Source organism: Cariama cristata, unplaced genomic scaffold, assembly GCF_000690535.1.
Source record: "Cariama cristata isolate BGI_N322 unplaced genomic scaffold, ASM69053v1 scaffold742, whole genome shotgun sequence".
Lineage (NCBI taxonomy): Eukaryota > Metazoa > Chordata > Aves > Cariamiformes > Cariamidae > Cariama > Cariama cristata.
The window spans coordinates 2216-29110 of record NW_009601860.1 but is presented as its reverse complement, the minus strand read 5'-3'; the positions used below and the strand labels follow the sequence as shown (position 1 = coordinate 29110).

General features: G+C 40.0%; 1 protein-coding gene across 1 annotated transcript; it reads left to right on the top strand.

The window, feature by feature from the left end:
• Positions 1–4497: 4497 nt before the first annotated feature.
• On the top strand, positions 4498–26378 carry DAZAP1 (DAZ associated protein 1). Its single transcript, XM_009710601.1, has 12 exons — positions 4498–4529; positions 5551–5591; positions 6052–6218; positions 6653–6718; positions 7353–7463; positions 9745–9793; positions 14316–14398; positions 17753–17906; positions 19411–19440; positions 19871–20011; positions 20923–21105; positions 25365–26378. The coding sequence occupies exons 1-12, from the start codon at positions 4498–4500 to the stop codon at positions 25535–25537; spliced, it is 1230 nt and encodes a 409-aa protein (XP_009708903.1). The 3' UTR covers positions 25538–26378.
• Positions 26379–26895: the final 517 nt, after the last annotated feature.

Here is a 26895-nt window from a genome sequence, read left to right as displayed (position 1 = left end):
CGCTGCGTGTGGCTGCCCTTCCAAACTTCCCCTCCGCTGACGGAAGCCTCCTGCGAGCTCTCCTTATGTGCAAGCTGAATTTCACTCAGAAAAACGCTGGTTTTACTTTAAAGGCTTTCCGGAGATTTTGTGGCTTCTTTAGACTGCCTGCCATAGGTCTAGTTCTTCTGAGAGGTATTTGGTATTATTCTGCTACAGGGCTGTATGCTAAAGCCTAGAGACATTTAAATTATGAGACTCTAGACTTGGCATGTTAGAACTGAAAATAGCAAAAATAATAATAATAAAAAAAGATTGGCTGCTTTGCTTTCACTACAAGTTTTGGCACAAATGTGCACATCACAAGTGGTCACCTTTTTTGAAACTAGAGTGGACGCAAACCAGTCTTCTGTTCTCGTGCTGTCTCCAGTGCATAGTAAGCTGCTTATTTACTGTGCACGTTCTTAATTTGTACAGACTTAAGAATAGGAAAGGCAGGATAACAGTTTTGAATATAACATGTTGCTACGAACAACACGTATTGCATGAGGCATGTTTAAATGTGTAGGTTTTGCTCTGAAAGCATTTCTGTTTGGTCGTGGGCCTTAATCGCTCGCTAGTGCCTTATGAGAGACCCGCTAAGCAGACTTCGGTGTGCCCCTGTTCTGGAACGGTAGGTGAGTGCAGGCTGGAAGTTACGTGGTGAAATATTGCCAGCTTTCATCCTGAACAGGCCCGGCTGTCACAGAGCTCGTTCCCAGTTGCAGACTGCTTAGATTTTGATCCTTCTGAATTGTAATCAGATTTGAAAGGATTGGATTTTAATCAGAGATGGTAATTTTCTTTTTTTTCCCTTCCCCAAAAGTTTTCAAACGGAAAGGTGAAAGCGTAGCATAAACTGCAGTTTTAGTCAGCTGCCTATAGTTGTGTAAGGGAAGTTCTCTTTTGAAAGCTGTTGTGCGATGCAGGTCTTACGAGGAAGTTACGCGTTTAACCGCTTTTCTAGACCGAGATTTTAAGTTAAGAAAAAATACTTCTGGAGGCTGTAGGCCTTGCAGTCCTGTTGATACGAGCAGGTAGGGCCTTATGAGTGTTATTTGTTGCAATTAGTACTTGAGACTGTTTTGGATGAAAGAAAAGTGCTGATCTTGAGATCCTTCTGCCCCACAGGATGTAAGTGATTAGGACTGCGCTAAGAGAAATGATAGATGTTAATCAAACTGCCAGATTATTTTACGTAGGCAAAGAGTTTGTGCTTTTGTTGAGTTTCAGTGCTTTTAAAATACCTGTGCATGCTTTCTTACTAATTCTAGGATTACCTGCTTCAGAGACAAATACATTTGTGTCAGAAAAGAATAAATTAGCAAGTAAAATTTTGTCAGGAAATAGTTGAAGTGGAACATGTGGGCTTGTGAAACTTGGTTAAAACTTACTACATGGGCTGTAACTTCTGAAGAGTCATTATCATTCCGCTTCCTGCTCCTGAACTGAGCACTGCGAGGAATGCTGCTGCTGCTTCGGGTGTGCTGTGTCTGTCGGTGTCTCTTGCTTACTGGTGTGCAGTGTGCACCGTCGTGCCATTTGTGGCTGAAAGACGGACCTGCCCAAAGAAACAGGCTAATGTTTTGTGTTCTTGTCAGGCTCAGGCTGGGGAGTTGCTTTATGTTCTGTTGGGGATGGACTAGAGCATCCTTCTAACGCTGCAGTCTACAAATACGCAGCTTTATGGAGTTAGGCATTTTTGAGGGTGGTGTAAATAGGTATGAGGACAGAGATGTCAGCAGACTCAAACTGATAGCATAATTTTAATAACTTCTAGCCCATAAACTGTTTGAACAAAAAACTTCTACAAGAGGCAGCGTACACAAGACCTTGTGAGCTGGCTGGTGATGCAAGCTGAGCGCGGGGAAGCGGACACTCGCCTAGCGTTATTTCATACGACTGTCTTGTTCTGACAGCTGTCTTGTACAATATTGCGTCTGGGTATTTGTGTTAGGTAGGGATTAGTTAGCTCTTACATTAGCTCAGTGTGTTCAAACCAATCCAGCGAGGAGTCAAAGGCAGGGTAGTCCTGGCTTTTGGTATTCTGTAGTATAAAGAGAAACCATGTGTTTACATACAGCTGCTGTAGGTGACCTTAGGCAACCCAGCTTTTTTATTTGTTTAAATGTCTTTTGGGGTGACTACAAATAATAATGGAATTGGAAGATTTCAGTGACCATTAACTGGGGGGAGTCCTACATCCCTGCAGAGAGCTTGATGCTCTGTCAGAATGTAACTGGTATTTTTAGATTGATTTATATAGATTGGTCTTACACACCAAGTGATCAAATTTAGTTTTTTTTTAAAAAAAAAAGTGGTTGATCGAGAAAATGTAACTAACACACAGTCATGGGCTACATCAAAATTTAAATCTGAATATAGCGTTAGATCAGTTATTTTTTTCTTTGCTATTAGGAAATAAAGTTATTTACTTTCCCTGAAAATAATGGCACAAGAAAGAGCACATGGATTTGTGTGTGTGTCCTGTACGTGGAGAGGAAACGTCGTAAAGGGGCAGTTGTGGAAGCTCCCAGGAAGTCTGAGCATGGTGACGACGGTTGGGTGAAGTTTGGCTGTTACCAGAAGATGACCTGTTGCTGAAAACTGGCGGGTGTTGAATAGCTCTTGGAACCAGTGCCACGAGCGAGCTCTTTGCCAGGAGGGGGAGGTGGGGGGAGTTTTCCTGTCCTTGAGAAAAACTTCGTCATCCTGAAACATGCGAGTAGAAAACAGGCCTGCTTTCAGAGGGGGTTGATAATGGATGAAATGTCCTGCTTGTGCTGCTGTCAGATGCATTCTGGTAATGCGAGAGCAGATGCAGCCGCTATCTCCTGCAACACTGTGAAGACTGTACTTTCTTTGCATATTTACCAGTTCAGTTATTTGCTGGCCTGCTTAAGAAGATACTTTGATCTGTGCTGAACAGTTGGTCTTTTTTTTTTTGAAAGGCAAGACTTGCGTCACCTCTCGACTAGTCACTTAGGAATAAAATTTGCCTGGATGGAACAAGACTTGTAGGTACCATGTAATACCAAATTTAGTCACCCCTTATTTTCACGTGTAGTATACTTGCACTCTTAAGGCATTGGTTTAGTCGCTGTTGACTGTTGTGTAAGGGTTGTGACATAATGGCGAATCGCAGAGAAACAAATCAAAGTGAAAAGGGTCTGCTGGTTTTGTCTGCAAGCTGCCTCTGCTGCACCGGACCTTGTGGTTGCAAGGCGTTCACTTCAGTGGTGTTCCCTGTGCAACAGCAGCTCTCTGATGGGGGGTGGCTGTTTTCTTGCTGCAGTAAGTTGCTCCTGAAAAAAGCAGGTGAGAGAAAGTTTAAATTTTTTTTGTTAGGAGAACTTCAGCTTTCCCCAGGTAAGTGAAGGTGCGCTGATTCCCAGCCTCAGCTCAGCTGCAGCTGTGCTCGGATATATTTGAGGGTGAGTAGCAGGCAAGGCAGAATATGGTTCCTCTCTTTGAGGACTGAGAAGAGAAATAGAGGGCGTCCTCCGAAGATAAACTATCCCAGCACTTGTCTGTGCGGACCCATAAAACTATTAACAGAAGAGCTTTTGAGTTGGTGCTTCTTGCTGAAAAAGGCCAAGTGTTGAGGTGGCTTTGAACTAACCTTTAATTATAGAGTAAATTACTTTGCGTGGAAGTTTTGTCACACCCTGAAGCTGATAAAGAGTTGCAAAGCTGGCAGTCTGGCATCTTGCTGCTCCTCTTTGTGCACTTACCCAAGTACTTCGGCATGCTCTGACATGAAATGGTGCAGATTTGGATGCTCTTCTCAGAAGACGAGTCGATTCAGATTTGTCTTATGTTTTAAGCATGGAGTTTAGTTTGGGTTTTAGCCATGACTTTCTCATCTATTTGGAGATATCTCTAAACTAGACTGTAAAATGATTTCAGAGCTAATTGCTGAATTAGTGCTGCTCTGTAACTTAATAGTTGCCTCACAAGTTCACCGTCTATCTTAGACTTGAACTTGGTAGTTGTACTTTTGCTTTCATTTAACTAGAAGGTAAGGGTAGACAAAAGTGATTCTGACTGGTCTTTCTAGGTGAGGGAGGGAGTAGCACATAAAAGGAACAGATGAAGGGGTTTTGTTTGTTTTAACCAGCAGTTTAAGGACTTGTCTTTACCAGGACAGTACTTTGAGAGCACAGGGGCAAGGAAGCCTGAGGGCTGACTTAAGCTTTTTTTAATCTGAGGATGGAAAAAACTTTCTGTTTTACCCAGTTACGCAGCTGGAGAACAAGTATAGAAATTTCAGGTGATTGCCGAATCCAGCCATTGCATCTAGTTCAGCATTCCTTCCCATGGAGTCTGTTTCTTTTAGCTGTGATTCCCATTGAGCTTTGACCTTCTGGCACGTGAAATTTGGCCGCATCGTCCCAGGGCAGATGCACTTAACATTGCATATCATTTGTAAATTGGTATTAAATAACTTCAACCATTGGCATTATTTTTCATACGGTGATGCCTCTAAATGTAGGAGATGGTAACATCAGGTGTGTAAACTTCAGTCTGGTGTTATTTTTGCTACAGTACCTGTTACAAAGGGCTGCAGCAGCTGTGTTGTTAGCATCTGTTTGTAGAATATTTTTTTTATCCAATTTCAGTTGTCAGGTGTCTTTCTGGTAACACTCAGTATTAGGTAGCAAATGGATGTCGGAGAGTCCAGCTGTTCTTCGAAACTGGTTTTGGAGGCCTAATGCAAGACTGCGCACACCTCTTGATCCTTCACCTGGGATTAAAGCCATTAATGGAACGGACTTGGGTATTTAAACTAGGATGTCTGGTTTTCTGGCAGTTTGCTTTATCTCAGAAGTTTTGGATTTTGTTTTCATCCTTAAATTGGAACTACATCGACCCTGCAGCTGTTTTCTGCTGTTGCTAACAGAAGTTCTGTAAGTAACCTAGAGCCAATTGTTGAGTCCTTGACAGGAATTCAAACACCCCATTTTAATTGGGGGCTGAGGATTAACCAGATAGAATGACTTTATAACAGTGTTCTTGAATCGCTTTTCAAATGTCAGTGATGCTTTATACATATGCTTCTAAACTATGAAGTGTTCCATGCTGGAACTCCTTTCTGCCCCAAAAGAGCAAGTCAATGTGCTTAGTGTGATGTTCTGTTTTGTTTTTTTTCCTTCTGGCTACTGTAGTGATTTCTCAAAGCAACATTGCCTTCTCAAATACCTGGAAATAAGAAGTTTGGAGGAACTTAGGCTTTTCTGATATTTTTGTCTTCTCTTTACATAAAAGATGACAGGAATACATTTTATTAAGCTTATAATCTCTGTTCATGCTTGTGGCACACAAACCAGATGTTTCAGTTTTATGTGAATCTTCATGAAACAGAAGGTAATTGTCACAAAGAATAGTGAACTCTAGTGAAGAATGGGCTTTGTAGTGTATTTTGGAGGCCTCGATACTGCCAGACCTCTTCAGAATAGCTGACTTCTGCATTAAATAAGATGAAGCATCTGTCGTGTAGTACCCTAAAACTGCTGTATGCTTCATTTGCAGAAAACTGTTTGTGGGTGGCTTGGACTGGAGTACAACACAAGGTAAGCTATGTATTCTACAGTCGTTGAGCCAGGCCTTTGTGAACAGCAAAACAATGTACAGATACACAGCTTTTTAACAGACAGTACTGTGGTAGGAAGATTTGGATGAGATTCTACTGCTCTCTTCTGTTAATGAATGAAATTTTCTGTAGAGAGAGTTCAAATATATGTTAGTCACTTTTGGTTTTATATTTTCTATCGGTGTTTGGTCCTGAAGTTTTTGTCAACTCAGAAAATGTCAGTTTTTTATCATTGCTTTACTATGATACTACTTTCTTTTGTATGAGTGGAAATAAACCTTTATATACCATTTGTTTAGAGGAAGTAAAATGTAATAATTTCCAGAAGATGAGTATGAACTAGTTTAGCCATTTGCTTATCTTTTGTCTCATAATTGTGAACACAGCCTGGTAAAGTTAATACCTGGTTCTGTTTAATACATGCTTTTTTTTTTTAACAGAAACTCTTCGTAGCTACTTCTCCCAGTATGGAGAGGTTGTAGACTGTGTAATAATGAAAGATAAAACAACAAACCAGTCTCGAGGATTTGGATTTGTCAAATTTAAGGATCCCAACTGTGTGGGAACAGTACTGGCCAGTAGACCTCATACGTTAGATGGTCGAAATGTAAGTTTCTTTTGTGTTTTGTTTTTTTCTGCTTCAGAACTTTCTGCTTCAGACTGCTGGATCCCAACTGTGTGGGAACAGTACTGGCCAGTAGACCTCATACGTTAGATGGTCGAAATGTAAGTTGCTTTTGTGTTTTGTTTTTTTTCTGCTTCAGAACTTTCTGCTCCAGACTGCTTCAAAGATTTCTTTTAAATCCTTGCTTCTTATTTGCGGACTGGATAGAGTAAAAGTTACCTGGTTGTTGGTTTTAGTTATTTATGGTAAGACAGCTTTAACTCAATGACTTGTGTCATGTTGTAGAAGCGATGTATTGATGCTAACTTTGATCTGAGGAGCTGGATTTCAGCGGTGCTGTGTTCAGCTACCATAAACGTAACTTTTAGAACAATATTCTGCATGCTGAGATCTGACCAAACTGGAACTTCTTCCAGATTGATCCAAAGCCATGTACACCTAGGGGAATGCAACCAGAAAGGACACGACCGAAGGAAGGATGGGTAAGGAAAGATACCTGGTGTATCCTGCCTGTTTTGCAAGTTTTGGCTTACCTTCTAGCAGTTTAATTGAATTCACTTAGATTATATCCATGTTGTAAAATCAGGAGTCAGTATGCAGGTCTTGAGTGTAAATTTTATTTCTGAAAAATACCTCCTACTTAGATTTCCATGGTAAGACTCCAAGTACAATACAGTGTTAACGAACATGTTGTGTTTGCATCAAACTCAGTTTGTGGGTGTGGTATTTTCCTAAGATCTTAGCAGTGCTTTTAGTTGAGTTCCTCAAATCTTGAAACAAGTGTCTGGAAGTGCACTCGCAGGACTGATGCTTTCTTCCAGCCTACTTCACACCCTGCTGGTTAATACGATTTCACTATAAAATGAGTAAATGGCCTCAGAACACAGTCCCTAGTTTTCTGATCTTCTGAAGAACAGAGTCTGGGTTATAACTGTGAACACTAAACTTCTGAGCTCTGAACATGCAGTTGCTTCCCTTTAATGACTAGGAGACTTCAAGCCTGGAGATGGCTCCCCCTCAACCTGCAAGAGTCCATTGTTCATGTTTAAGTGTAAAGTGATAGAAGTAGCTGACTTTATTGTCCTTCTGACTGAATTTTTTTCCTCCTTGATTTAGCAGAAAGGATCCAGGAGCGATAACAATAAATCAAATAAAATTTTTGTTGGTGGGATTCCTCATAACTGTGGCGAGACAGAGCTCAGGGAATACTTCAAGAAATTTGGAGTGGTGAGTCATTCAGCATGATGGCAGTTATCAGTCGGTTGCAAGATGCTTTCCCTCCCCACTGCCTTTTCTCAGATTTCGTCAAGCTGTCAAATTTTGGGTTAATTTAGACAAACTGCTGTAGGGACATATTGAAGCATTTTGTGATAAACTGTAGTAAACGTTCATCATCTTGAAATGTATCTTGCTGTTTGTCAAAATCTATTGCTCTGATATGTAACTTACTTTGCTGCTTCTGTCTCCTCTTGTTTAAGTCCTACCTGATGCATTTTTGTTGAGTTTTTTTTGGGGGGCGGAATGAGTACTTCAGTGAGCTTATGTCCAAGATTCTCGTCTTTGTCTACATGTACAGATAGGTTAAATTTTGCAATCTCCTGCCATGATTTTGGTAACAGTAGTTGCTTTTAAATCACCATCTGGAATCAGCTGGGTTCTGTTGTCCCTAGAACCTCTGTTCTAGAGACAAACTAGTATTCATGTTATGCACCTGTTTTTAATTGTTTGTGACCTTGGAATGAAATGACTCTATCCTCTGATTTTGGGATTCTTTTTCTATTTAGTTTTAATTTTCATTTATCCCAACTATCATTGCCCCTTTAAGATGGTAAATTATTGGACTAAATAACTAAATTCAGCTGTGGATGAGTTTGAGAAACTTAAAGATTCACCTGAGTTAAATTCAAGACTGTGCCAGCGGATGTGAACTTGCCACCTTTGAGTGGCATTTAGTGTGTTCCTTTGGTACTTTTTTTAAATCACCTTTCTCTAAGCTCTCTTCTTAGTAGCAGCAAAGATTTTGCTGATTCTTTCTCAAGTGGCTAAGTTTATCAACAGTACTGTATTTAAAATTTGGTTAAGATTTTTTTTTAATATATAAGGCAATGGCTAACAACTGTTTCTTTAGTTCGAAAGGCTGTGGTAGACTTGTAAATAAAAATGGGGGAGCATGTTCCACAGCTGTGGAGCATAATTTCTAAAGGCTCTTCCTCACAGACTTTTGGCTTTCCAATTCTGACCTCTGGATGGCTTGGGAGATACAGGGTTATGTTCCACCAAATATAGAAGGCAACAGCCCTTAAGTGTAAGTGCCTTTAAAAGTAAGTAGTAGAACTTTAACAATAGTATAGAAATTGGGGAGTCTATGTGGCATTCTTAATGAGCGTTATTCTTGGAGAAGTAGAGGCTCTTATGTATGTTTTGTGGCCACAGAGTGAAGGCACTGAATCTTAGACATGGTAATTGCTTAGTAAATAAGACCAGTGTGAAGAAGGGAATCCAAATGGGCCAGGGAGGAAAAAATCTGGCACTGTCACATGGCATAATCCCCAAATGGGGATAAATCTCAGCTGTTAGGATCCAGTAGGATGTATTCAAGTGAGTGTATATGATGTAATCACTTGAAAAGTATGTGTTCTAGCTGTAAGTGAAAGGTGAATTTGTGTCAGATTTTAAGCTAATCCAGGGGATTTTAGTAAAAAATATCCTAAGATTGAGTTGAGGGCAAAGATTTGATTCCATGAGATCACTCGCATTTTTTGACCACTTTTCTGCACCTGGGAAATTTAAAAGCAGTTCCTTTCAGCTGTTTTAATATTGCCTTTGACATAAATGTTACACCTCTGGTTTTGTTTAAATTGTAGCTCACAGTGGTGCTTATTCTGAAGAAAATCTTGAAGCCCTCGTACAGCTTGCATTTTCAATTTTTTTTTTAAAGTTAAAATCACACTCATACTGATAATCCGTAACTTAGAGATTTTTTGTAATGCGTTTTAAAACATCAGTTTATAACTGGTACTCTGTGCCACACTGATATTCAAGTAAGTAATTCAGAGAAGCTGTGCAAATTCTTAAATGTGTTTGGAATTAAAGCTGCTTTTTGTGTTGAGAGTGAAAATGTTTAAAAATGGAAAAAGTAATTTTTTAAGGAGCTACACTGAGGAATAGTGTGTTGAAAAACAGAAACCTTTGGGGTTTTTTTGTAGACTCTAGTGGGTATAAACAGTGTAGCAACCTTAACGCTAGATTAAAATCTTAAGTGTGATGAGACCTTAAAAAGCCACAATGTAGCAGCTTGTCAGAACAGATGAACTCAGGCTTTTCTTAAACTCCCATAAAGAGCAATATTCCCAATTTGTTTGCGCTGTGCTAGGACAGCCTGGTATTGATGGCTACATCGAGCATTTAATTGTGCTTTGTGGGTAGAGTGCGGGAGCACAGCCTGTAGTAACTGTTTATAACAGTCCCCTGGTAGCACAGTTGTTAGAATTTCCCTTCTCTCTTCCAGGTCACTGAAGTTGTAATGATCTATGACGCAGAGAAACAGAGGCCCCGAGGTAAAGGCTGATCTAGTTTGTCCTTGAAATTTCTTCATACTCTCCTATAGTCAGATGGCAAACTATTTCACACCATCAGAAAAGGTAGACTTTTTTTTTTTCCTACGTTGCCTCAGGAAAAAGAATAATTCAGTGGGCAAATATCACTTCAAGTCTAGACTCTTCATCTACAGCTTTAGTTGGTATCTGTGCATTGAAAGTCAGATGTTTCATGTTCATTTGTGGGTTTTTTGCTAGTTTTTTAGTTGAGTGAAATTTGATTCTCGAGCTGCTCCCGTGGCTTAAGGTGCTATTGGGGGGGGAGGGAAATGAGCAGACTTTCCTCCAGTTCCACATGAAAGGTATGTTGATGTCTGTAATTGCATGGGGGGGATACTCCACTTCGGAGTACTTCTGAATGTGAGATTAGAACAGAATCCATCCATTATATGCTTTTTGTTTTGGTTAAATGGCTTCACTTAAAATTAAAGACAAACATTTATTAAACTACACAAAATAATTTTGAAAAATATATATATTTTGGTTGGGATGTATAATCCCTGTATACTAGACTGCTTTTTTTAAGGGAGGGAAAAAAAAACAAAAACAACTGGAAGTTTCACTAGGCTATTTAATCAAGTCGGTAACCTTTGGTCAAAATATGAAGCAAGCTTCATGTCATCCACCTTCCATTGCATCTGTCATCTGTTTGACAGTTAAGAGGCAATGTTTTAAATACATGGAGCTTAGTTGCACTGACCACCTTGTAGCATGTTCTACATGCTAGAGAATAGTTTGCCATCTGAACTTTCATTTCTCTTCTGACTCATTATTAAGAAATATATTCTTCACTTCATATTTATTAAGCTGTTAAGTCTTAGTTTTGTTTTTAATTTAGACATACATCCTTAGTGACATATTTAAGTGTTTCATAGTAAAGTATGGTAATGTTAAGTAAGTTCTTTTTTTCTTTTTTTTTTCTTTTCTCTCTGTGAATTGTTTGACTGTGATTAACGATATCTCTTTAGATTTCTTCTCTCTAGGTGATAATTTATCACAGAGGTACAGGCCAGTTCCACAGTCAGAGGAGGGACGGGCTTTGTCTTTTATTGGAGTGTAAACGAAGTTTCAATATATTTGTTTTTTGTTTTCTTGCTTTAGCTATCTTAATCTTCTTTCAACAGATACCTTTTATTTAAGGAGAACATAAATTCATCTATTTAAATGCTCTAGAGCATCTAATTTTAAATAGAGGAGGCAGTGGAGACGAAGATATGGGCATCTGAATATAGTTTGTGGCTGAAGTCCTGAAATATTTCAGTAATTATTTAATCATCTATATCTCTGTAAAATATTTAATCCCAGCCTTGCAGCCTGTGAGCAAAAGGTACTAAAACATCATGTCTGGTCTGGATTAATCCTGGTCTCAATTAATGGCTTCTCTTGCTTAAAGCTATACTAAAAAAAAAAAAGAGGGCTTCGGATCTGCTTACTTAGGTGGTAGCTTAAAGCAGAAGTGACAGATGTGCGCGGGTTTGAAAACCTGTCTGTCTCCATCCAGCGTGCAGATGTACTGCAAAACACTTTCTCCCTTAATTCATCTGACTTCTTAAACAGTGTTCTTGAATCCTCTTGCTCTGGCTTTCATTTTTGTTCTGTTACATTCTTTTATGTAGTGTGGTAACTAACTGTCATCTCCAAAAATGGCCTTGTTAGTCCCTGGGGGTGTGCTAGGAAAAATTCCTCATAGTTTGTATTCGGTACTCCTGGTCATGCATTCCAGAACACATTTTCTCTTGCCTTCTCTTTCTGGTCTGTATTCTGTTGCATAGAGTGCTACTCAGTCTATACACTTGTCCTTTTAACACGATACCTAAATGACTATGTAATTATGAAATTTAAAAGGGCAATTCATTGCCATCTTCTACTCATACCATTCTGAATTTTGCCTTCTCCCATTAACTTTACCACCCTTGCATTTTGAACTGCATGTCATTTTACTAGTTTGCTGGTAGGCGGAGGGAAAAAATATCCCTGTTACTAATCCCTATAGCATTCATCTACCTTCAGCTTCTCACAAGAACACTGGGAACCAGATTCTCAGTCAGTGTCAGAGCTACAGTGATGCCCTTGAGGAGCTGGCTGTGTGTCTTCAAGTATCCAAGTCGTCTTTGCTTACTTGCAGTCCCTGCCTGCTTCTGTTAGCTCTCCTGCAAGCAGTGCTTTCATCAAAATTCTTTTCAGAGTCCCAAGCATAAGCACAGTCAGTCTCGTTACATCTTAAAAGAAACAGTGGCTTTGTTGCAGTCTTTGCTTCTCATGCTTTCTATTCTTGGCTAAACCAACAACTGTGAAGTAATTTACAGGTTCTTGCTGTGTTTGTTCTATTCTTCCCCTTGGCTGCAAACCCAGCATCATTGCTCTGTTCAGTAGTCCTCTTGGATTCCTGCTAAATGCAGTTAGTTTTCAATAAAGTCCTGTCCTTCAAAAAATAAAGCTACTGGATGATAGCCTTCATCACTTTTACTGTATTTAAAATTTCATGTTGTTGGAATTTACTCTGTATTGTACTCTGATTTCTTTACTGTTCCTTATCTTGTGGTGTTTGATCCTTTTTTTTCTTTACTGGCTTCTCCAATGACCTCTTATTCTCCTTCCTTCTCCCCTGTCCAAACCTCATCCCCATACCACAATCTATTCCCCTCCTTCAGTCTTCTTGGAATCAAGTTAAACGAGCAACCTTTGTATGTAGATGATATCCATTGTTTTTTTTCCCATGTCTTTTTAGATGAAGGCTGTAATACTGAATGTGTGATTTAAATACAAATACTATTCTTTTGGCTCTAATACTTAGATTTCTAGTTAACCTCAGACAAATATATTGTGATGAAATGCTGCTCTCAATTTTGAGGCTGCTTTCATCACAGGTCAACAAAACTTCGTTTATACTGCCAGTCTCTTGTGTGTGGGAAATGCTAAGTTTTTTCCTTTTTATTTTAAGTTTATTTTAGTGATGTCTTTTGCTCTTGTTGCTGACAGCAGAATTTGACCTGCTGGAATCTATTTTGGCCTGTATCTTTGTGTATTTTTTTATATATAAACTTTCTCTACAATAGGCCTCTTTGGGCTTACCCAACCCAGTTGGATAAGCTTAGAGAGACACTAACTGTTATAGATACTGTATTTCTGTTTAACGCTTTAGAGCAATATATGGCTGCTGTCAGCACTAGCTGCAAAGCAAAATGCAAACCAAGGGGGAAATCTTGGGTTTCAGAAAAGCAGAAATGCATCCATGTTCCATATGCTTTTGAAGCCGCACCTCGTTTTTCTTTCTAATTTTTATTGCTCTACCCTTAGCTAATCTAAAGAATGGCACAGTTTATGTACTGCATGTGTTCTTACCTTTCCTGGGATTTGGTTGTTACACCAGCAGCGAGTGGTTGATGGCATGAACCAGCCTCTGCGTTCTGTGAAATTAACCACTGTTTTGCCACTCTCTCGGCAGTATCGGCAGCTACAACCTAAGTGCAGTGGTTCTCAAAGTGTGACCTCAAAAAGCGATTTAGTCCTGGGGCTTTGCCTCTTTTCCAGTGTCTTCTACAGGCGCCAGACGCTCCCCTCGCAACCTTTAAAAAAGCTGCTGGGTTCAGCTGAGCTGCCACCGCTGAGGGCTATGGTCAGATAAAAGGGAATGAGCCACCTCTGGGGATCTGGAGCAGTTAGTAGCGATGTCTTGAGCAAAAAGAGGGACTGGAAAGTGTTGCGTAGATTTTCAAGAGAAAAGCAGCAGGAAATACAAGAAATAAAATAGATGAAGCAACATGATGGCAAGTATCGCATTCTATATGAGCAACACTTCTTTAGTTGGCAGGGGTTGCTGTGTTTGGAAGGAGTAATGTCTATTATGTGCTTTTTCTAAGGTGTGGAAAACTTGAGAACCTCTGATCTAGGTTGTTAGTTTCTGAAGCTTCTCATTCATCCATGGAGTGGTAAAATTTTTCATGCTTTAACAGCTACATTTCAAAGACAACTTTCTTATTTTCCACAGAAAATATTTCCTAATTGGTAGATGGGATAAGGGATGGGAGGAAGTTGCTTTGCAGCTTTGGGGAACAGAGACATAATAAGTTTTCCTTGGGAACCTAGTCTGAATCAAAGATAGGAGCAGCAAAGTTGCTAGGCTTTAATCTGCTGTCCCACAAGTATTTTGTTTTAATCATGTGGCACAGTTAGATTTCTGCCTATATTAACACTTTTTTTTCCATTTCCTGGTAGGTGGGCTAGGAATAAAATCAAACTAAAAGACAGTTAACAAGCTCAGTTTGTAAGTTGCATGTGTGAAACCAAGATGAGGCATTAATTGCCTTGATTACAGGAAGTATCCGTTGCAATTTTCTCTGATTGACTTTTTTTGAAAATTTAACACAAGTCTCGGTTATCTGAAACCCCTGCTTGAACCCTTGGTCCGCCCCTAATACTGTTCATCATCCTGTTTTGTGTCACAACACCCTGCTACCTTGATTCACTCTTCGTCGTTGGCTAGGTTTTGGATTTATTACTTTCGAGGACGAACAATCAGTGGACCAGGCTGTCAACATGCATTTTCACGACATCATGGGCAAAAAAGTGTGTAGTTGTAGTTTTATTTTACCTTAAGAAAGAACCAAGTCTTGGGCAACTAGCAATTTCACTGGCGAATAAATTTAATAATTCATTCAGTTTGGTGGGAGAGCATGTAAATTCGAGGCTTTATCCATGAAGGTGGGGAAAGTCTTCTGAGTTTGCTTAAACGGGTGAGAAAGGTAGTTAGCTTGTGGCTTAGCCCATAGAAGAGACAGATCTTGACCGCCTGAGAATTTAGGCTGTGGGCTGTTTTGTTTTGGGTAAGGCCTTGTGCTTACAGACCTGGGGGGTTGCTCTGCCTGAGCATAGCTTACCTTGGAATGACTTGATGATGACTACCTTTGTGTTGAGCTCTACTTAGGTGCAAGGATAGAAGTTAGTTCCAGCTGTTTGAAAATTAGAATCCCAATGAAATCTGAGTTGTTCAAGGCTTGGTTTAAGATACCACTCCTTCAGATGTGTATTTGATACTCAAATTTTGAGGTGGTGTGAGACAATCTACTTTATATAATCTTAAACTGAAAAAGAAAAAGAAAAAACATCATGAAGGATTGGTTTTTTTAAAAAATTGGGTCACTTACTGAAACTTTGATACAAACCCACGTACTCTATATAGTATTTAACCACAATGCAGTTAAGTGACCTCTGGTTGTTTCATCTTCATACTGTGTTGTCAGCAAATGGATGTTTGATAGGGAGGAGTTTTTTAGGCATTTTTTAGGCTTGCTTTGATGTTACTTGGCAAGGAACGTGCTTGTACCTGTGGAAAAAACTGAAAGCAAAGTAAATTGTTGCAGGGCACCCAAGTTTTATAGAGAGAAAACAATAACTTCTTAAAGAAAAATTAACCGCAGGAAATTCTGGCAAATTTAAAGTCCTTGCAGCTTTACAGTATATCCACAGTTTTTAAAGTAAGAATTTAAACTGCTATCCTTAGAGTGAATAGCTTTCAAGGAAACACAAGAACACTGTCACTTTCCTTAGATTATTGCATTGTATAATTTTGCATTGTCTTTTAAAGTCTTTCTATGAGCTGATATTTCATAAGCATTTATTTAGCTAGCAGGGGGTATATTTCTTGCATATCAGTGGAATTTTGGTTAATTACGTGGTACATAATGCTTTTTATTCCTATGAACTTGTTTTGGGGTTGAGGGGTGGGCCAATTTCCTAATAATGGAAATGAAGCAAATGAAGAAATGCCCTTGTGTAATCAAGAACATACACTAATGTTCTTGGTTACTAGTATTTTCCTCTTATGAGCAGTTGAGTGCTCCCATTTGTGAGCAGATTCACTGACAGCAGTAAATTTACACTTGTATGTGTATGAATTACCTATATCCTACATACATCCTCTGATCTTTACTTGGAATTGCCTTAAATTTACATGAACCACTTAAATGAGAGGTCATATCACAAAGCAGCATGCTAGATATAAATAGGAACAAAGGATAGTACGTCAGCTGTCATGGTTGTGGGAAAGTATGGAGAACCCTGTGTGAGCCTTCAAAATGTCACCTCTTACGCTGCCAGCTTTCAGAATACGTCACTGTTAATTTGGAGTTCTCTGTTGTTTCCCAAACAATCTCAGTACCAAAATTAAATAATTTATTTTTACTTTCTTTTTTTCCTTTCAATGACATAAAAAGCAGAAATATGCAGTGGTTTTTCAGCTAGGAGCAACAGAGATGCCTCATTTGTTGGTGTAAACTGGGCTTTAGGCAGGTGTAGAATTTTAACCTTGGAGCTAAGAATATTGCACAGGGATTTTTCAGTCCTCAGTTTGGCAGTTCACTGCTTCTAAATGTGCACTGAAAAATTAATGGAATTCTTCCACATAGATTAACGAACTCCAGATACTCTGCTCTCCTTCATTGACTGATAATGCCTGCTTTAAAAATGGTATCTCTTTCTCTTTGGTAATTAAAAAGGTATTGCTGAAATGAATCCATATGTTGTTGAAAGGGGAAAAAAAAATTAAAATTGCAAGGAGGACTCTGCTTTTGTAAGCAATAACTGAATTCCCTCAAGGCAAATGTGTTAAGACTCATTAATTTGAGTCCTTTGAAAAATTCCCTTGGTTCCTCTCTGGAAGGGCCTTCAGCTGACAGAGATTTGGTTACTGTCATGTCTAATGTCCTTGGGGCATCTGCGGGGGGGGGCGCGGGGGGCTTTGTCCTTGCCTTGTGCCTGTTTCCTGTTTGTTCTCTGACATGAATGGTTTTTAAGACATGGCAGGAAGAATTCTGAATACTTTATTTTCCATACTACTCAGGCCCATTGATGATTGAGATTTATTTTCTTTGTACTCTGGCACCCATTAAAATTAATCATAAAATAAAAAAGACTTTAATTCAGCATGCATGAGTGCTGAGAGTGTTTCATTAAATCAGAAACTGGATTTTTTTTGAGAGGTTTATATTGAATGTGCAGCTTATTTTAAGTAGGTCAAATGCACTTATTCAATGGCTTGGAACACTAGGACATTTCATCTTTGAATAAAATAAGTTAAGCACTGTGGCTTACTAATTTTAAAAACAGGAGGGCTTTTGTCACTGACTTAACACAGTATGAAGATTTGCTTCTTATTGACTCAACTGTCCATTTTTATTACTTGCATGTTTGTTTACTTTTTTGTTAGATGTAATGTAAGATTCTCTTATCACATCCATTCCCTCTGACATTGTTTGAGTTAATTGAGATTCTTTAAGCGTTAGCCTGGGGAAGGTAAGTCTTTATCTTCCATTAGACATTTAAATAAAATCTAAGTTTAAAAACAAACAAACAAAAAACCAAACAAACAAATGTGTGTTTCTCAGGTATGAGCAAAGCTGAAATTGTAGTTAGATGGGGTGGGTTTAAACTGTAACTTTCAAATGAACCCCAAACGTGTTTGAATGGTTAAAGCATTAGTACCCTTTTTCAGAGCGTACTCTTTACTCAAAGTTGTTCTTTTTTTACTGAAAATGTCACCTTTGCAACTCTTGCCTTAAATGTTAAATTAGTATATAAATAATTTAAGATTATGCTTTTTTTAAGTGAAGAGCCGTTGTAAGAGGGTACTGCTGTTTTAAGATTAAAGCCAACGAATACTGTACTATGATGAAACATAAGTGATTTATAGGATGTGTTTTACTTGAAATACCTCAATAGTAGGACTTGTAATGTCTTACCATCATATATATTGTACCTGAGAAACATTTTTAAATTACTGGCCTTAAGTTTAATAATTAAGTATTTAGACATAAGTCATAAGATGCTAAGTGTAGTCTTAAGTGTAATTAAGGGTGTGTGTGAGGGGAAGGGGGGTATATTAACCTACACCATCTCTCCTAAATGGTGGCTCTGTTTGTTTAGGTGGAGGTGAAACGCGCAGAACCTCGTGATAGCAAAAGCCAAACTCCAGGACCACCCGGTGCCAGTCAGTGGGGAAGCAGGATCATGCCAAGTGCTGCCAATGGCTGGGCAGGTCAACCCCCTCCAACCTGGCAACAAGGCTACGGCCCTCAAGGTACTGCTTTCGTCCTCCGAGCTACTGTCGCAAGAGAGTGTTGCCTTTACAGCTTACTGGTAACTGGATTTTACTGGCAAATTACAGTATTCCCAGGTTTATTGCTGCTACGGTTATGCTGGATTACAGATAGCAGAACTAAAATTCTACGCATCAGTCCTTCTTGAGTCTGCTGAGATTGTTCCTTCACTTCTTTGCCCAAAAAACTTTGTTTCATAGGGCAGAAGTCAGTGAGTTGTGCCAAATCTGGCATGTGTCCCAGGCAGTGCTTCGCCTGTTCTGTTTGGTTCTGCCTCTGCCCAAACAGAATCGGCGTGGTTTTTGGTAATGCGGAGAAGGTGTTGAGAAAGCTCAGCAGCTCACGTTGTGACTCCGTTGTGGCCTGCGTGAGACCCTGATGAAGAATTTTGTTGCAATATGGGTTTTCAAGGATGAGGCAGTTTCAGAGGAAGTTATAAGTAAAATTTGAAAGAGATGAGAGAAAAACAGATGGTCTTGTCTGGATTTTATTGCTTAATGTAGCCTGGAAAAATAACAAGCAGCTATGGGGCTAGCAGTGGTGCAGGGGAGCACTTACTGCATATAATTTTCTTGATTTAGCTTGAACCCTTCAGGGCTGAAAGGAGCAGCCGTGTGTTTTGAGTTTGATGGCTATAACCCCCACAAGATTTTGAAGACAGGATAAATATGCTGAGTTCATCCAAAGACAGTTTTGATAACTTATGGAAAAATACGGTGGTATAATTGAGTTGCATTTGACAGAACAGAACTTGCTTGCTCTGATATATGAGAAATTTTCACCTGGGGGGCTAAAGGGAGTGTCACTGCTTCATCTATTGCTACAATAGATGATACCTCAGTGGAGGGATTGCTTGTTTCCCCATGGTGCTTATTAACTTGAAAGCTGCAGCTGAGGCTTTGACATTCTGCACAGATGTGCTAATCTGCAACTGTGCAAATTGAGAAACTAGATTATTTTCAGTGTGGCTATTTGTAGAGAAAATGATATCTGATGTAGTGGAAAGATTAATGTAAAACATAAATGTGTTTATCTTTTCAATCTTAATGCTGCAACGAATGTAGAAGATGATGTTTTTATGGTTCAAAAACTTCAAAAATAACTAGGATAAACTTGATGGTATATTAAAAATGCTTCAGATTTGTAGTCTGCTGTGATTCTCGGTGTTTTTGTTCTTTTTACTAGTATGGTTTCTTGCACTTGGTATGCTTGCAGCTCTTGAACGCTCTATCTGATTTGAGTTTGGGGACTGCTGTCTCTTCTACACATTATTTGCTGAATGATTCAGAGTCTTTTCAGAATTGCGTATGCAGAAATAGTCCAAGACTGTTTTTTGACCCATAAAAATATATCTGTAAGGGACACTAGGAGGATACCCAGTTTATTCGAGAGCCCAGAGCAAGATCAGCTTTCTTTTAAATCATTCCTGTTTCATAGTATACAGCTTCAATGCATACATAAGTTGCCTTTTTTGTTCTGTTTTAGGGATGTGGGTGCCAGCTGGACAGGCAATTGGTAAGTACATTGTATGGGACCAATTTTAAAAGAAAAATCCTATTGAGCGAGGGTGCGGTTTCTTTAAGAATTCACAGTGATTTGTGGATTTCTGTAGTATTTAACCTACATTTAAAAGCTTGATTGAATTTGTCCTGAAAGAACGAAGGAGAAGATAGTGTATTCTTAAGAAATCGGTAATGGGAGCTGACATACATCCTGCTGTTCCCAACCGCACTAATTTGTTATCAAGGAATTACATTCTAAACCGCAATTATTTGCGGTACAGATACTTGTAGGACAAACGATTCCCAAAGTAAGAATTCATAGAAGGCATGAGACTGTGTCTGAAATCTGTCAAACAGCTTAACCCCATCTAGAGGATGCTGACTTAAGCAGCAAGTTTTCATTGTTAAGCTGCTTTAGTTCTTGGTTTCTCTTAATTTTATAGGTGGATATGGACCCCCTCCTCCAGGAAGAGGAGCTCCTCCGCCACCACCACCATTTACCTCATACATAGTCTCTACACCTCCTGGAGGATTCCCACCTCCACAAGGATTTCCACAGGGCTATGGCACCCCTCCACCGTTTAGTAAGTGACCTGCAGGAGTTTGAGTGCAGTCCATCACCAAATTCAGTTTTCAGCTTTTGCTCATCTTTCACTGGACTTGGATATATTTCCCCCCCCCCCATGTTTCATCTATCCTTAGATGTTTTGCCTAAATTGTATATTCTGAGCTATAATTAACTATGTAAGTATTTTTGTCAGGTGAGTTGGGTTACTTTTTTTCTTGGGTGCAATAATCATTTATGTTCTCCAGTTTAAATCTGTGTTGCTAAACGAATTTAGATTCATTGTGTTACCCCTATTACGACATCCGGGAGAAGTTAGAGATTACTGCATGGTGACCTGGGCTAGACACAGGCTGGGATTTTTGGAGAAGCTTAAGGAATTAAGGTCGCAACTGGCATTGGAAATGTAAATGGGATTTTAGCACCTGCTCCCTCAGGCCACCTTTTGAAAAGTCTAGTCACAAACCTGGTTTAAAAAAGAAGGTGGAAAATAGCACCCAGTTAGCTGGAGTTACTTGTTCTGCTATGAAGAAACCATTTGTTTGGGATATCTTTTTTTTCCTCCCAAGATCTTGAATAATATGGCTTCCTCTTCATGTCTCTCGTGTCTGCATGTGAGCGCAGAGAGTTTGGTCTCTAGTTCTGCTTTATCCCTTTCTCTTTGCTGGTTGCTGATGTGGCTGCAGTCTTCCTTTGGGGTGAGATTTTTTTATGTTAGAAGGTATGTTGTTGGGGTCTTCTAGCCACGGCGGTTTCCAGAGTGTAGGAGTGAATTACTGCATGACCAGCTGTAGGTAACAAACACTTTGGTTTTAATAGACTTAAAAGTATTTTTTTAAAAAGTTGTATCATACTCTAGAGCCAAGCAAGAGATCAGGGTGGTGTTTACCCACGTCTTTTCACACGTATTGTACTTTCCTTGTGTTTCAGGTTTTGGTTATGGTGCTCCACCTCCTCCACCTGACCAGTTTGCCCCACCTGGAGTACCCCCTCCACCTGCCACTCCAGGGGCAGCACCACTAGCTTTTCCACCACCACCACCACCATCTCAGGCAACTCAGGACATGAGCAAACCCCCAACGGCTCAGCCAGAATTCCCTTATAGTCAGTTCGGTAAGTAACTGCATACAAAATAAACTCAGCTTGATCTTTCTCCCCTTGCTGCTTTTCTTTTATACTTGGGTAGAAAGTCAGTGTTCAGAAACAGTTTGCTAACACTGGAGGCACTTCTGTCCAGGATGGGAATGCCAGCCACCAGCTCTGAAGCAATCCTTAAATCATGCAGTGTTCTAGCCAGAGGGTATTTTCTTAATCAACTCTAAAACATTGCTTGTATGCAGTGAAATAGTCTTCAGAGACTTGTGTGCTGCTAGGATAAGTTACTGATTTGCACTCGCCCTGAATCTGTAGTTAAAACTTTTTTTCTCCAGGAACTTCATGGAGCTTGTAGTCAACTTTTTTGTGCAACTGACTTTGATCAGATTGGAGAGTAGACTTGAAGAGTAAGAATAGCACTGAGAGGCAAGCAGTACAGGGTATAAGAATCCAAGCTGTGTGCCTTTTCCTCCCTTCCCCCCACTCCTTTCCTGTCTGTCTCAAGTTATAGTTCTGTCAGAAGTCTGTAAAGCTTAATTGTGCTATATAGAGAGCTGTTTCAGATAGCTGATAGAAGACATTGATGTAACAAGTTTGAAGCTAGGCAGTCAGTACTACAAAAAAAGAAATAAATTGCTAGACGGGTGCTTGTGCTCCTGAGTAAAATTTGTGCTCCTCCCTGTGGAGGCTGAGAGGGAGTTCTCATCTTGCTCTTCCACTCAGCCCAGTTTTTGAGCAGTGTTCTCCAAAGAGCTGTTTGTGGCATACTTTTTTTTTTTTTTTGAAGGGATTGTAATTGGTCGTTTTTTACTTCTGAAGTGAACTTCTTGCATGCAGTAGGCCCATGGATTAAGACTGTTCCCTACTTGAATATATTCTCCATGTGGGTTAGTGCCTGCCTGCTTTGTTTGAAGTGTCTGCAAAAACTGTTATGAAATGAACGCTTCGTAAAGTTATTTAAATAGATACTATTCGAATTTCCAAAAATGTAAAACAGACTCTGAAGGAAGATTAGCCTTTCAGATGTGTTTATAAAGCAAGCATATGTTCTCATGTTGATGAATGTGAAATGTTTTTCAGTTTGTTTGTTATAAACACAGTTGCTTTCATAGATAGCTTTGCCCTTGTGACTCACGAGGAAGTTTTTCTTGTCTTGCCAGAACTTGTCTCTTTGCAGACTCTTTTTGAAGGAGGGTGGACCCTACTAAATAAAGTCTAAATCTCTGTGCAATCATTTACATTCACTGGGGAGCCAGTATTTGCAATATATTGGAAGTTTAGGAAGAATCTGTTTTCCAACACTGTGAAAAATTGGGGAGAGGTATTCCAGTATTTGGTGTGTATGGTACTACTTCCCTCTTGTATGCTCTAGGAAGCCTCTTTGCCAATGAAATATTTCAGGAGTTCTTAGTCTCTTAAGAGTGCTGGGTAGGGAGGGAGGAGGGAGGAAGAGGTGTGTAGTACTGCATTTTGAGGAAGAAGTTTACTTGTTTAAACCACAGCTGCAGTTAAGTCTCTCATCTCAAGAGTGCTTTTCTAGCCTGAAAGCTGTTATAAGTGCAAGTGTAAACAGGGATAGAGGTATTTAATATGCTACAGTACCACAGAATCATCCACCTATTCATAAAGCTATGTGTAAAATCTTTTAAACGTTTTAAAAGAGCTTCAGTACTTCATGTGATCTCAAATTAGTTAGCAGTATTGCTGTACAATAGGCAACCTAGGTGATCTGCATATATGTACATAAACATATAAAGCTTATGGGTTTTAAAGAGGCACTGAGTTACCTAATCGTTGTGGCATTTTAAGATTTGTCCTGGCTTGACAGCATCTTAAGTGCTGCTATGTTTACAGCTAGGATGAATATAAACACTAGTAAATTAAACACTAACATGGGTGTGTCTCCCTCACCCTGAAAAATTATCTCTGTACAGGGCTCTCTTGGGGTTCGTCACCCTGGTCTCCTCATTTCTTACTAGGGCTGGGTACCTATTCTCAAGACCCTTCAGGCTACGCGCCAATACTTTGTTTACACTCTTATGGTCAGGCTGAGCAGTGAGAAACCTAGGTAGGTGGTGCCTATTTACAACCAATGCTCTTGATGTATCTGCGTTTGGGAAATTAACTTGTGTTTTTTGCAGGGTCTCTCTTAAGAGGGTGGGGGGGAACAATGCAGCTCAAATGTTTACTTTTGTGAGTAAGGGCAATACAGTTCTTTATGTTCATTAGCTGGCTGAAAAGAAAACTCATGACTGAAGTATGAATGACGCTGCTGTTCGCTTCCTAAGCTGCTGCACTGGCAAGGCTTTATCCTGTGTAATCGAACTGTGCCCAGGTTCTTAAGCAAGACAGTAAAACCGTAATGGTCAGCACAGCTCACTTAGGTCCTGGTGCAAGCCGAGAGCTGCTGCAGGAATTAAGCAAGCAGGAGGAAGACAATATGTACTTAAATGTCTGGCTGCCCAGGTTTATGCTGTAGGTTTCCTTTGTGAAAAACAAATTGAGAACTGTAGGTTCTACCACTTAATGCTGTAACACTGCAGCGTGCAGTGAGAATAACTTGAATCCCCCACACACACACTTGGAGCCTCACCCCTTGGCAAACAATTAAATTGTATTTTTGGTTGCCTGCTTATCTCTGTCTGAAAAAGTGACTGGATTAGCATTTTGAGCTAATAGAGGCCTGTGATAGATGCGTTTTAATGCTCATTAGTGGTAGCAAGTCCTGAGAGACAGGCAGAGCTTGAAATTGAAATACTGAAGACATGCTAAGAGACTTTGTTTTGGATTAAGAGAGTTAAACCTGCTTTAAGCCTGCACAGAGAGCAGAACTGCAGAAATGTACTTAGTAATTAGGATTCTTAATACCATCTTTCATAGCAGAGGCTTGCACTGATGCCACTATTATGATTAAGAGTCGTATTTAATTACAGGAACTTTTATTAAATTTCTCAATTTCTCAGTGTTCTTAAATTACATCTAGTTGTCTCTCATATTGGCAGCAAGAGTTCCGGCAAGTCTTTTGTCTTCACTCCGTATCCCTATCCCCAAATTCTGTTTACTCTGAACCTGTTCTGAATCTGGTCTTTGGCCGGGATTATGTTGCAGGGTGGTGGTCGCAGCCTCGCTGAGTAGGCAGAAGGACAGTGTGGCAGGAGAGGAGAAGTGTTTAGTTCCCCAGATTGAGGAAGAACAAGATACATATTAATTTGCAGCATGCATTAGCATCAACTTTAGCTGAGATGCAGTACCCGTTCAGGTTTAAAGCTGACTGGACTCGGATGCAGTTGGTGGTGTAGGGGATGTGGGAGAAAGGCTTTATGGTTGCTTACTGACTGCTGCTTCTCTTTGGATTAGAAGTATTCGCCACCATCTGCAGTAACAGCAGGGTGTCAGGTTTTGAAACGGAGCTTTGTCTTTTGAACTTGCAACAAATATACTTCAGCCTGCCTCTGCAGTGAGTTTTCAGGGAAGGATGTTAGTTCTTTCAAAGGGCAACTTTGGACCAAGGGTTCCATTGTAAAGTATACAATGGGTGTGGTAGTTGCAACCTTATGGATTCTGCTTTGCCAACTTTGCCCCCTCATGTTCCAATTTACATTTTTTTGAATTGAGTATTCCTTGAAAGAGAGGCTGATTAGTTAATTAAAATAAATATTCGGGCAGCAGTACTCTGGTTTTTGAAAGGGAATGTAAGATTGTCTCCTCCAATGTGTCTTTTCAGCAAAGGAAGTGTTTTTTGACTGTCCGGGGAAGATTGTGAAGCTGACTGTACAAAGCCAGAGTCTGATAACTGTGCGGTCGGTCTGAGGTGCTGCAGTATAATAGCTGTGAGATTTCAGGAGAAACTTCCTTGCTACATCTTCATCTTTGCTGAACCTGACAGTACTAGTTTTCAGCCAATAAAAAAACCCAACCCAAAACAAAATAAAAATATTCAGAACGAGCTGACAGCAAACCTGCAAGCCACTTCAGGCTTCTGAACAGCTGTAATATGATAGTTTAACTACCAGGCCAGGTAGGATTACCTCAAAAGCGAAAAGTACCATTTCTGTGTACCTGTTCAGTTCTGCTTTTTGCCTAGTTCTTCTGTATAGAAGGTGAATAATTGCAAGAACTGAAAGCAGCTGCTTATCTTAATATGATAGACCGAGGTGTGTGTTCCTGAGGCCATGCAAGGGGGGGCGGAGCGGCATCAGGTTTTGAATTTATGCCTCTGTTGTGCGTGTGGATGATTCTGGAAGCTGACGCTGCTGCCTTTTTCCCCTTCTTCCCAGGGTATGGACAAGACTTGAGTGGTTTTGGACAAGGTTTCTCTGATCCCAGCCAGCAACCCCCTCCCTACGGAGGCCCCTCAGTGCAACCATCCAGTGGCCCACCTGCAGGAGGAAGTGGTTTTGGACGAGGACAGAACCATAATGTGCAAGGATTTCACCCCTACAGGCGCTAGCATGGGCTGGCAATCAGGGAATTCTGTCCACACAGGGATGTCTGGTACCAGCTGAACCCAGGAATCCCAGACTTCTGAACTTGTGACAATCACATACTTGATGGAAGAAAAACCTAACAACATTTTTTTTTTTTGGGGGGGGGGTGGGAGGGGGGATGGGGGAAGATGGCTTCTGAAGGCAAAGCTGTGGGTGTTTGGACTGCAGTTTTTAAATATTTTCCTTTCTCTAACCCATCAGCACAAATAAAGAAAATGTCACTGGTTCAAACTACAGGGTTTTAAAAATGTCTTCAGCTTTAATTCAAAACTTCAGGTTTCTTTTTTTTGAAATTATTTTTCCTGAGCCTTTGTTTTACCGTATATTGTAAACTTTTATGTTTAAAAGAAAAAAATATATACATTTACAGATTGTGAAATTTTTAAGAGAAATTTTCTACTATGTATGCTGGCTTATTTTTTAATTTAAAACAGGGTTTCCGTTAGCACTGTTGGAAGTGAGGGTAAGCTGCGACCCCCTTACTCCTGACATTAGTGGTGGGGCGGATGGTTCAGAAACTCTGGGAGTTAAAAGAAATCTACTGAGTGTATTTTGCTTTTGTTACCTGATGGTATAGAACTGGTAACAAGGCAGGTGCAGACTTGTTGATGCACAGAGTCACTTACGAAGCGCAGTGTTAGATATGTGCTTCAAACGCTTTCAAATCCTCTGTGGATTTCATTAGGGGTTAACGGAGGCCTTGTTAAGATGTAGATTTCCCTCAGGCAAAAGGTTTAGGTGCATTTTGCACTAACCAGTGATTACCCCTGGTTTGAATAAAGAGAAGTACATTTGGATTAGAAACACAAGCCTGTCTCCATTTTTTTTTTTTTCTTTTGACAAAAAAGTTTCTTGTGAATTTGTGTTTTCATGAGAAATCAATTGGCAGCCTTGAAAATCATGTCTTAACATCAGTATACAGGCTTACGCTGTGCCTCAATGGACTGTTAAACTACTAGCAGTGGAATTAAGTCAGCAGCTCTTCCTGCCTGCTCAACTCTTGCCCTCTTCATGAGAGAATCGGCTGTGCCGGTGAAAGGTCTGGGGTGGCACCGTTGGATGTGCTTTGTAGAGACTGAAGAGCCATCACGGCTGTTGTTGGCTCTGACCTGGACTGGATTTGACGTGGTGAAGGGCTCTCGCGTTGAGTCTCCTAAACCTGTTGGTGCGATCGTCGCCAGAGCTGCAGGTGGGTCCATGTGCGCTGGGTCGTTCGCACGTCGATGGCGGTGACGGGTTGAATGCTGTTCTTCATCTGACCTTGAGGCTTCAAGGCACTGTGAAAAATGCATTCTTACAAGCTACACGGGGCACGTGTAGC

Bases quoted from the DNA above. Each gene is read 5' to 3' on its own strand.
- DAZAP1 (XM_009710601.1), top strand. From the start codon at position 4,498: ATGCCTCTAAATGTAGGAGATGGTAACATCAG. The intron at 5,592-6,051 runs GTAAGCTATGTA...TTTTTTTAACAG, and splicing joins GGACTGGAGTACAACACAAG to AAACTCTTCGTAGCTACTTC. The intron at 14,399-17,752 runs GTGTGTAGTTGT...CTGTTTGTTTAG, and splicing joins ACGACATCATGGGCAAAAAA to GTGGAGGTGAAACGCGCAGA.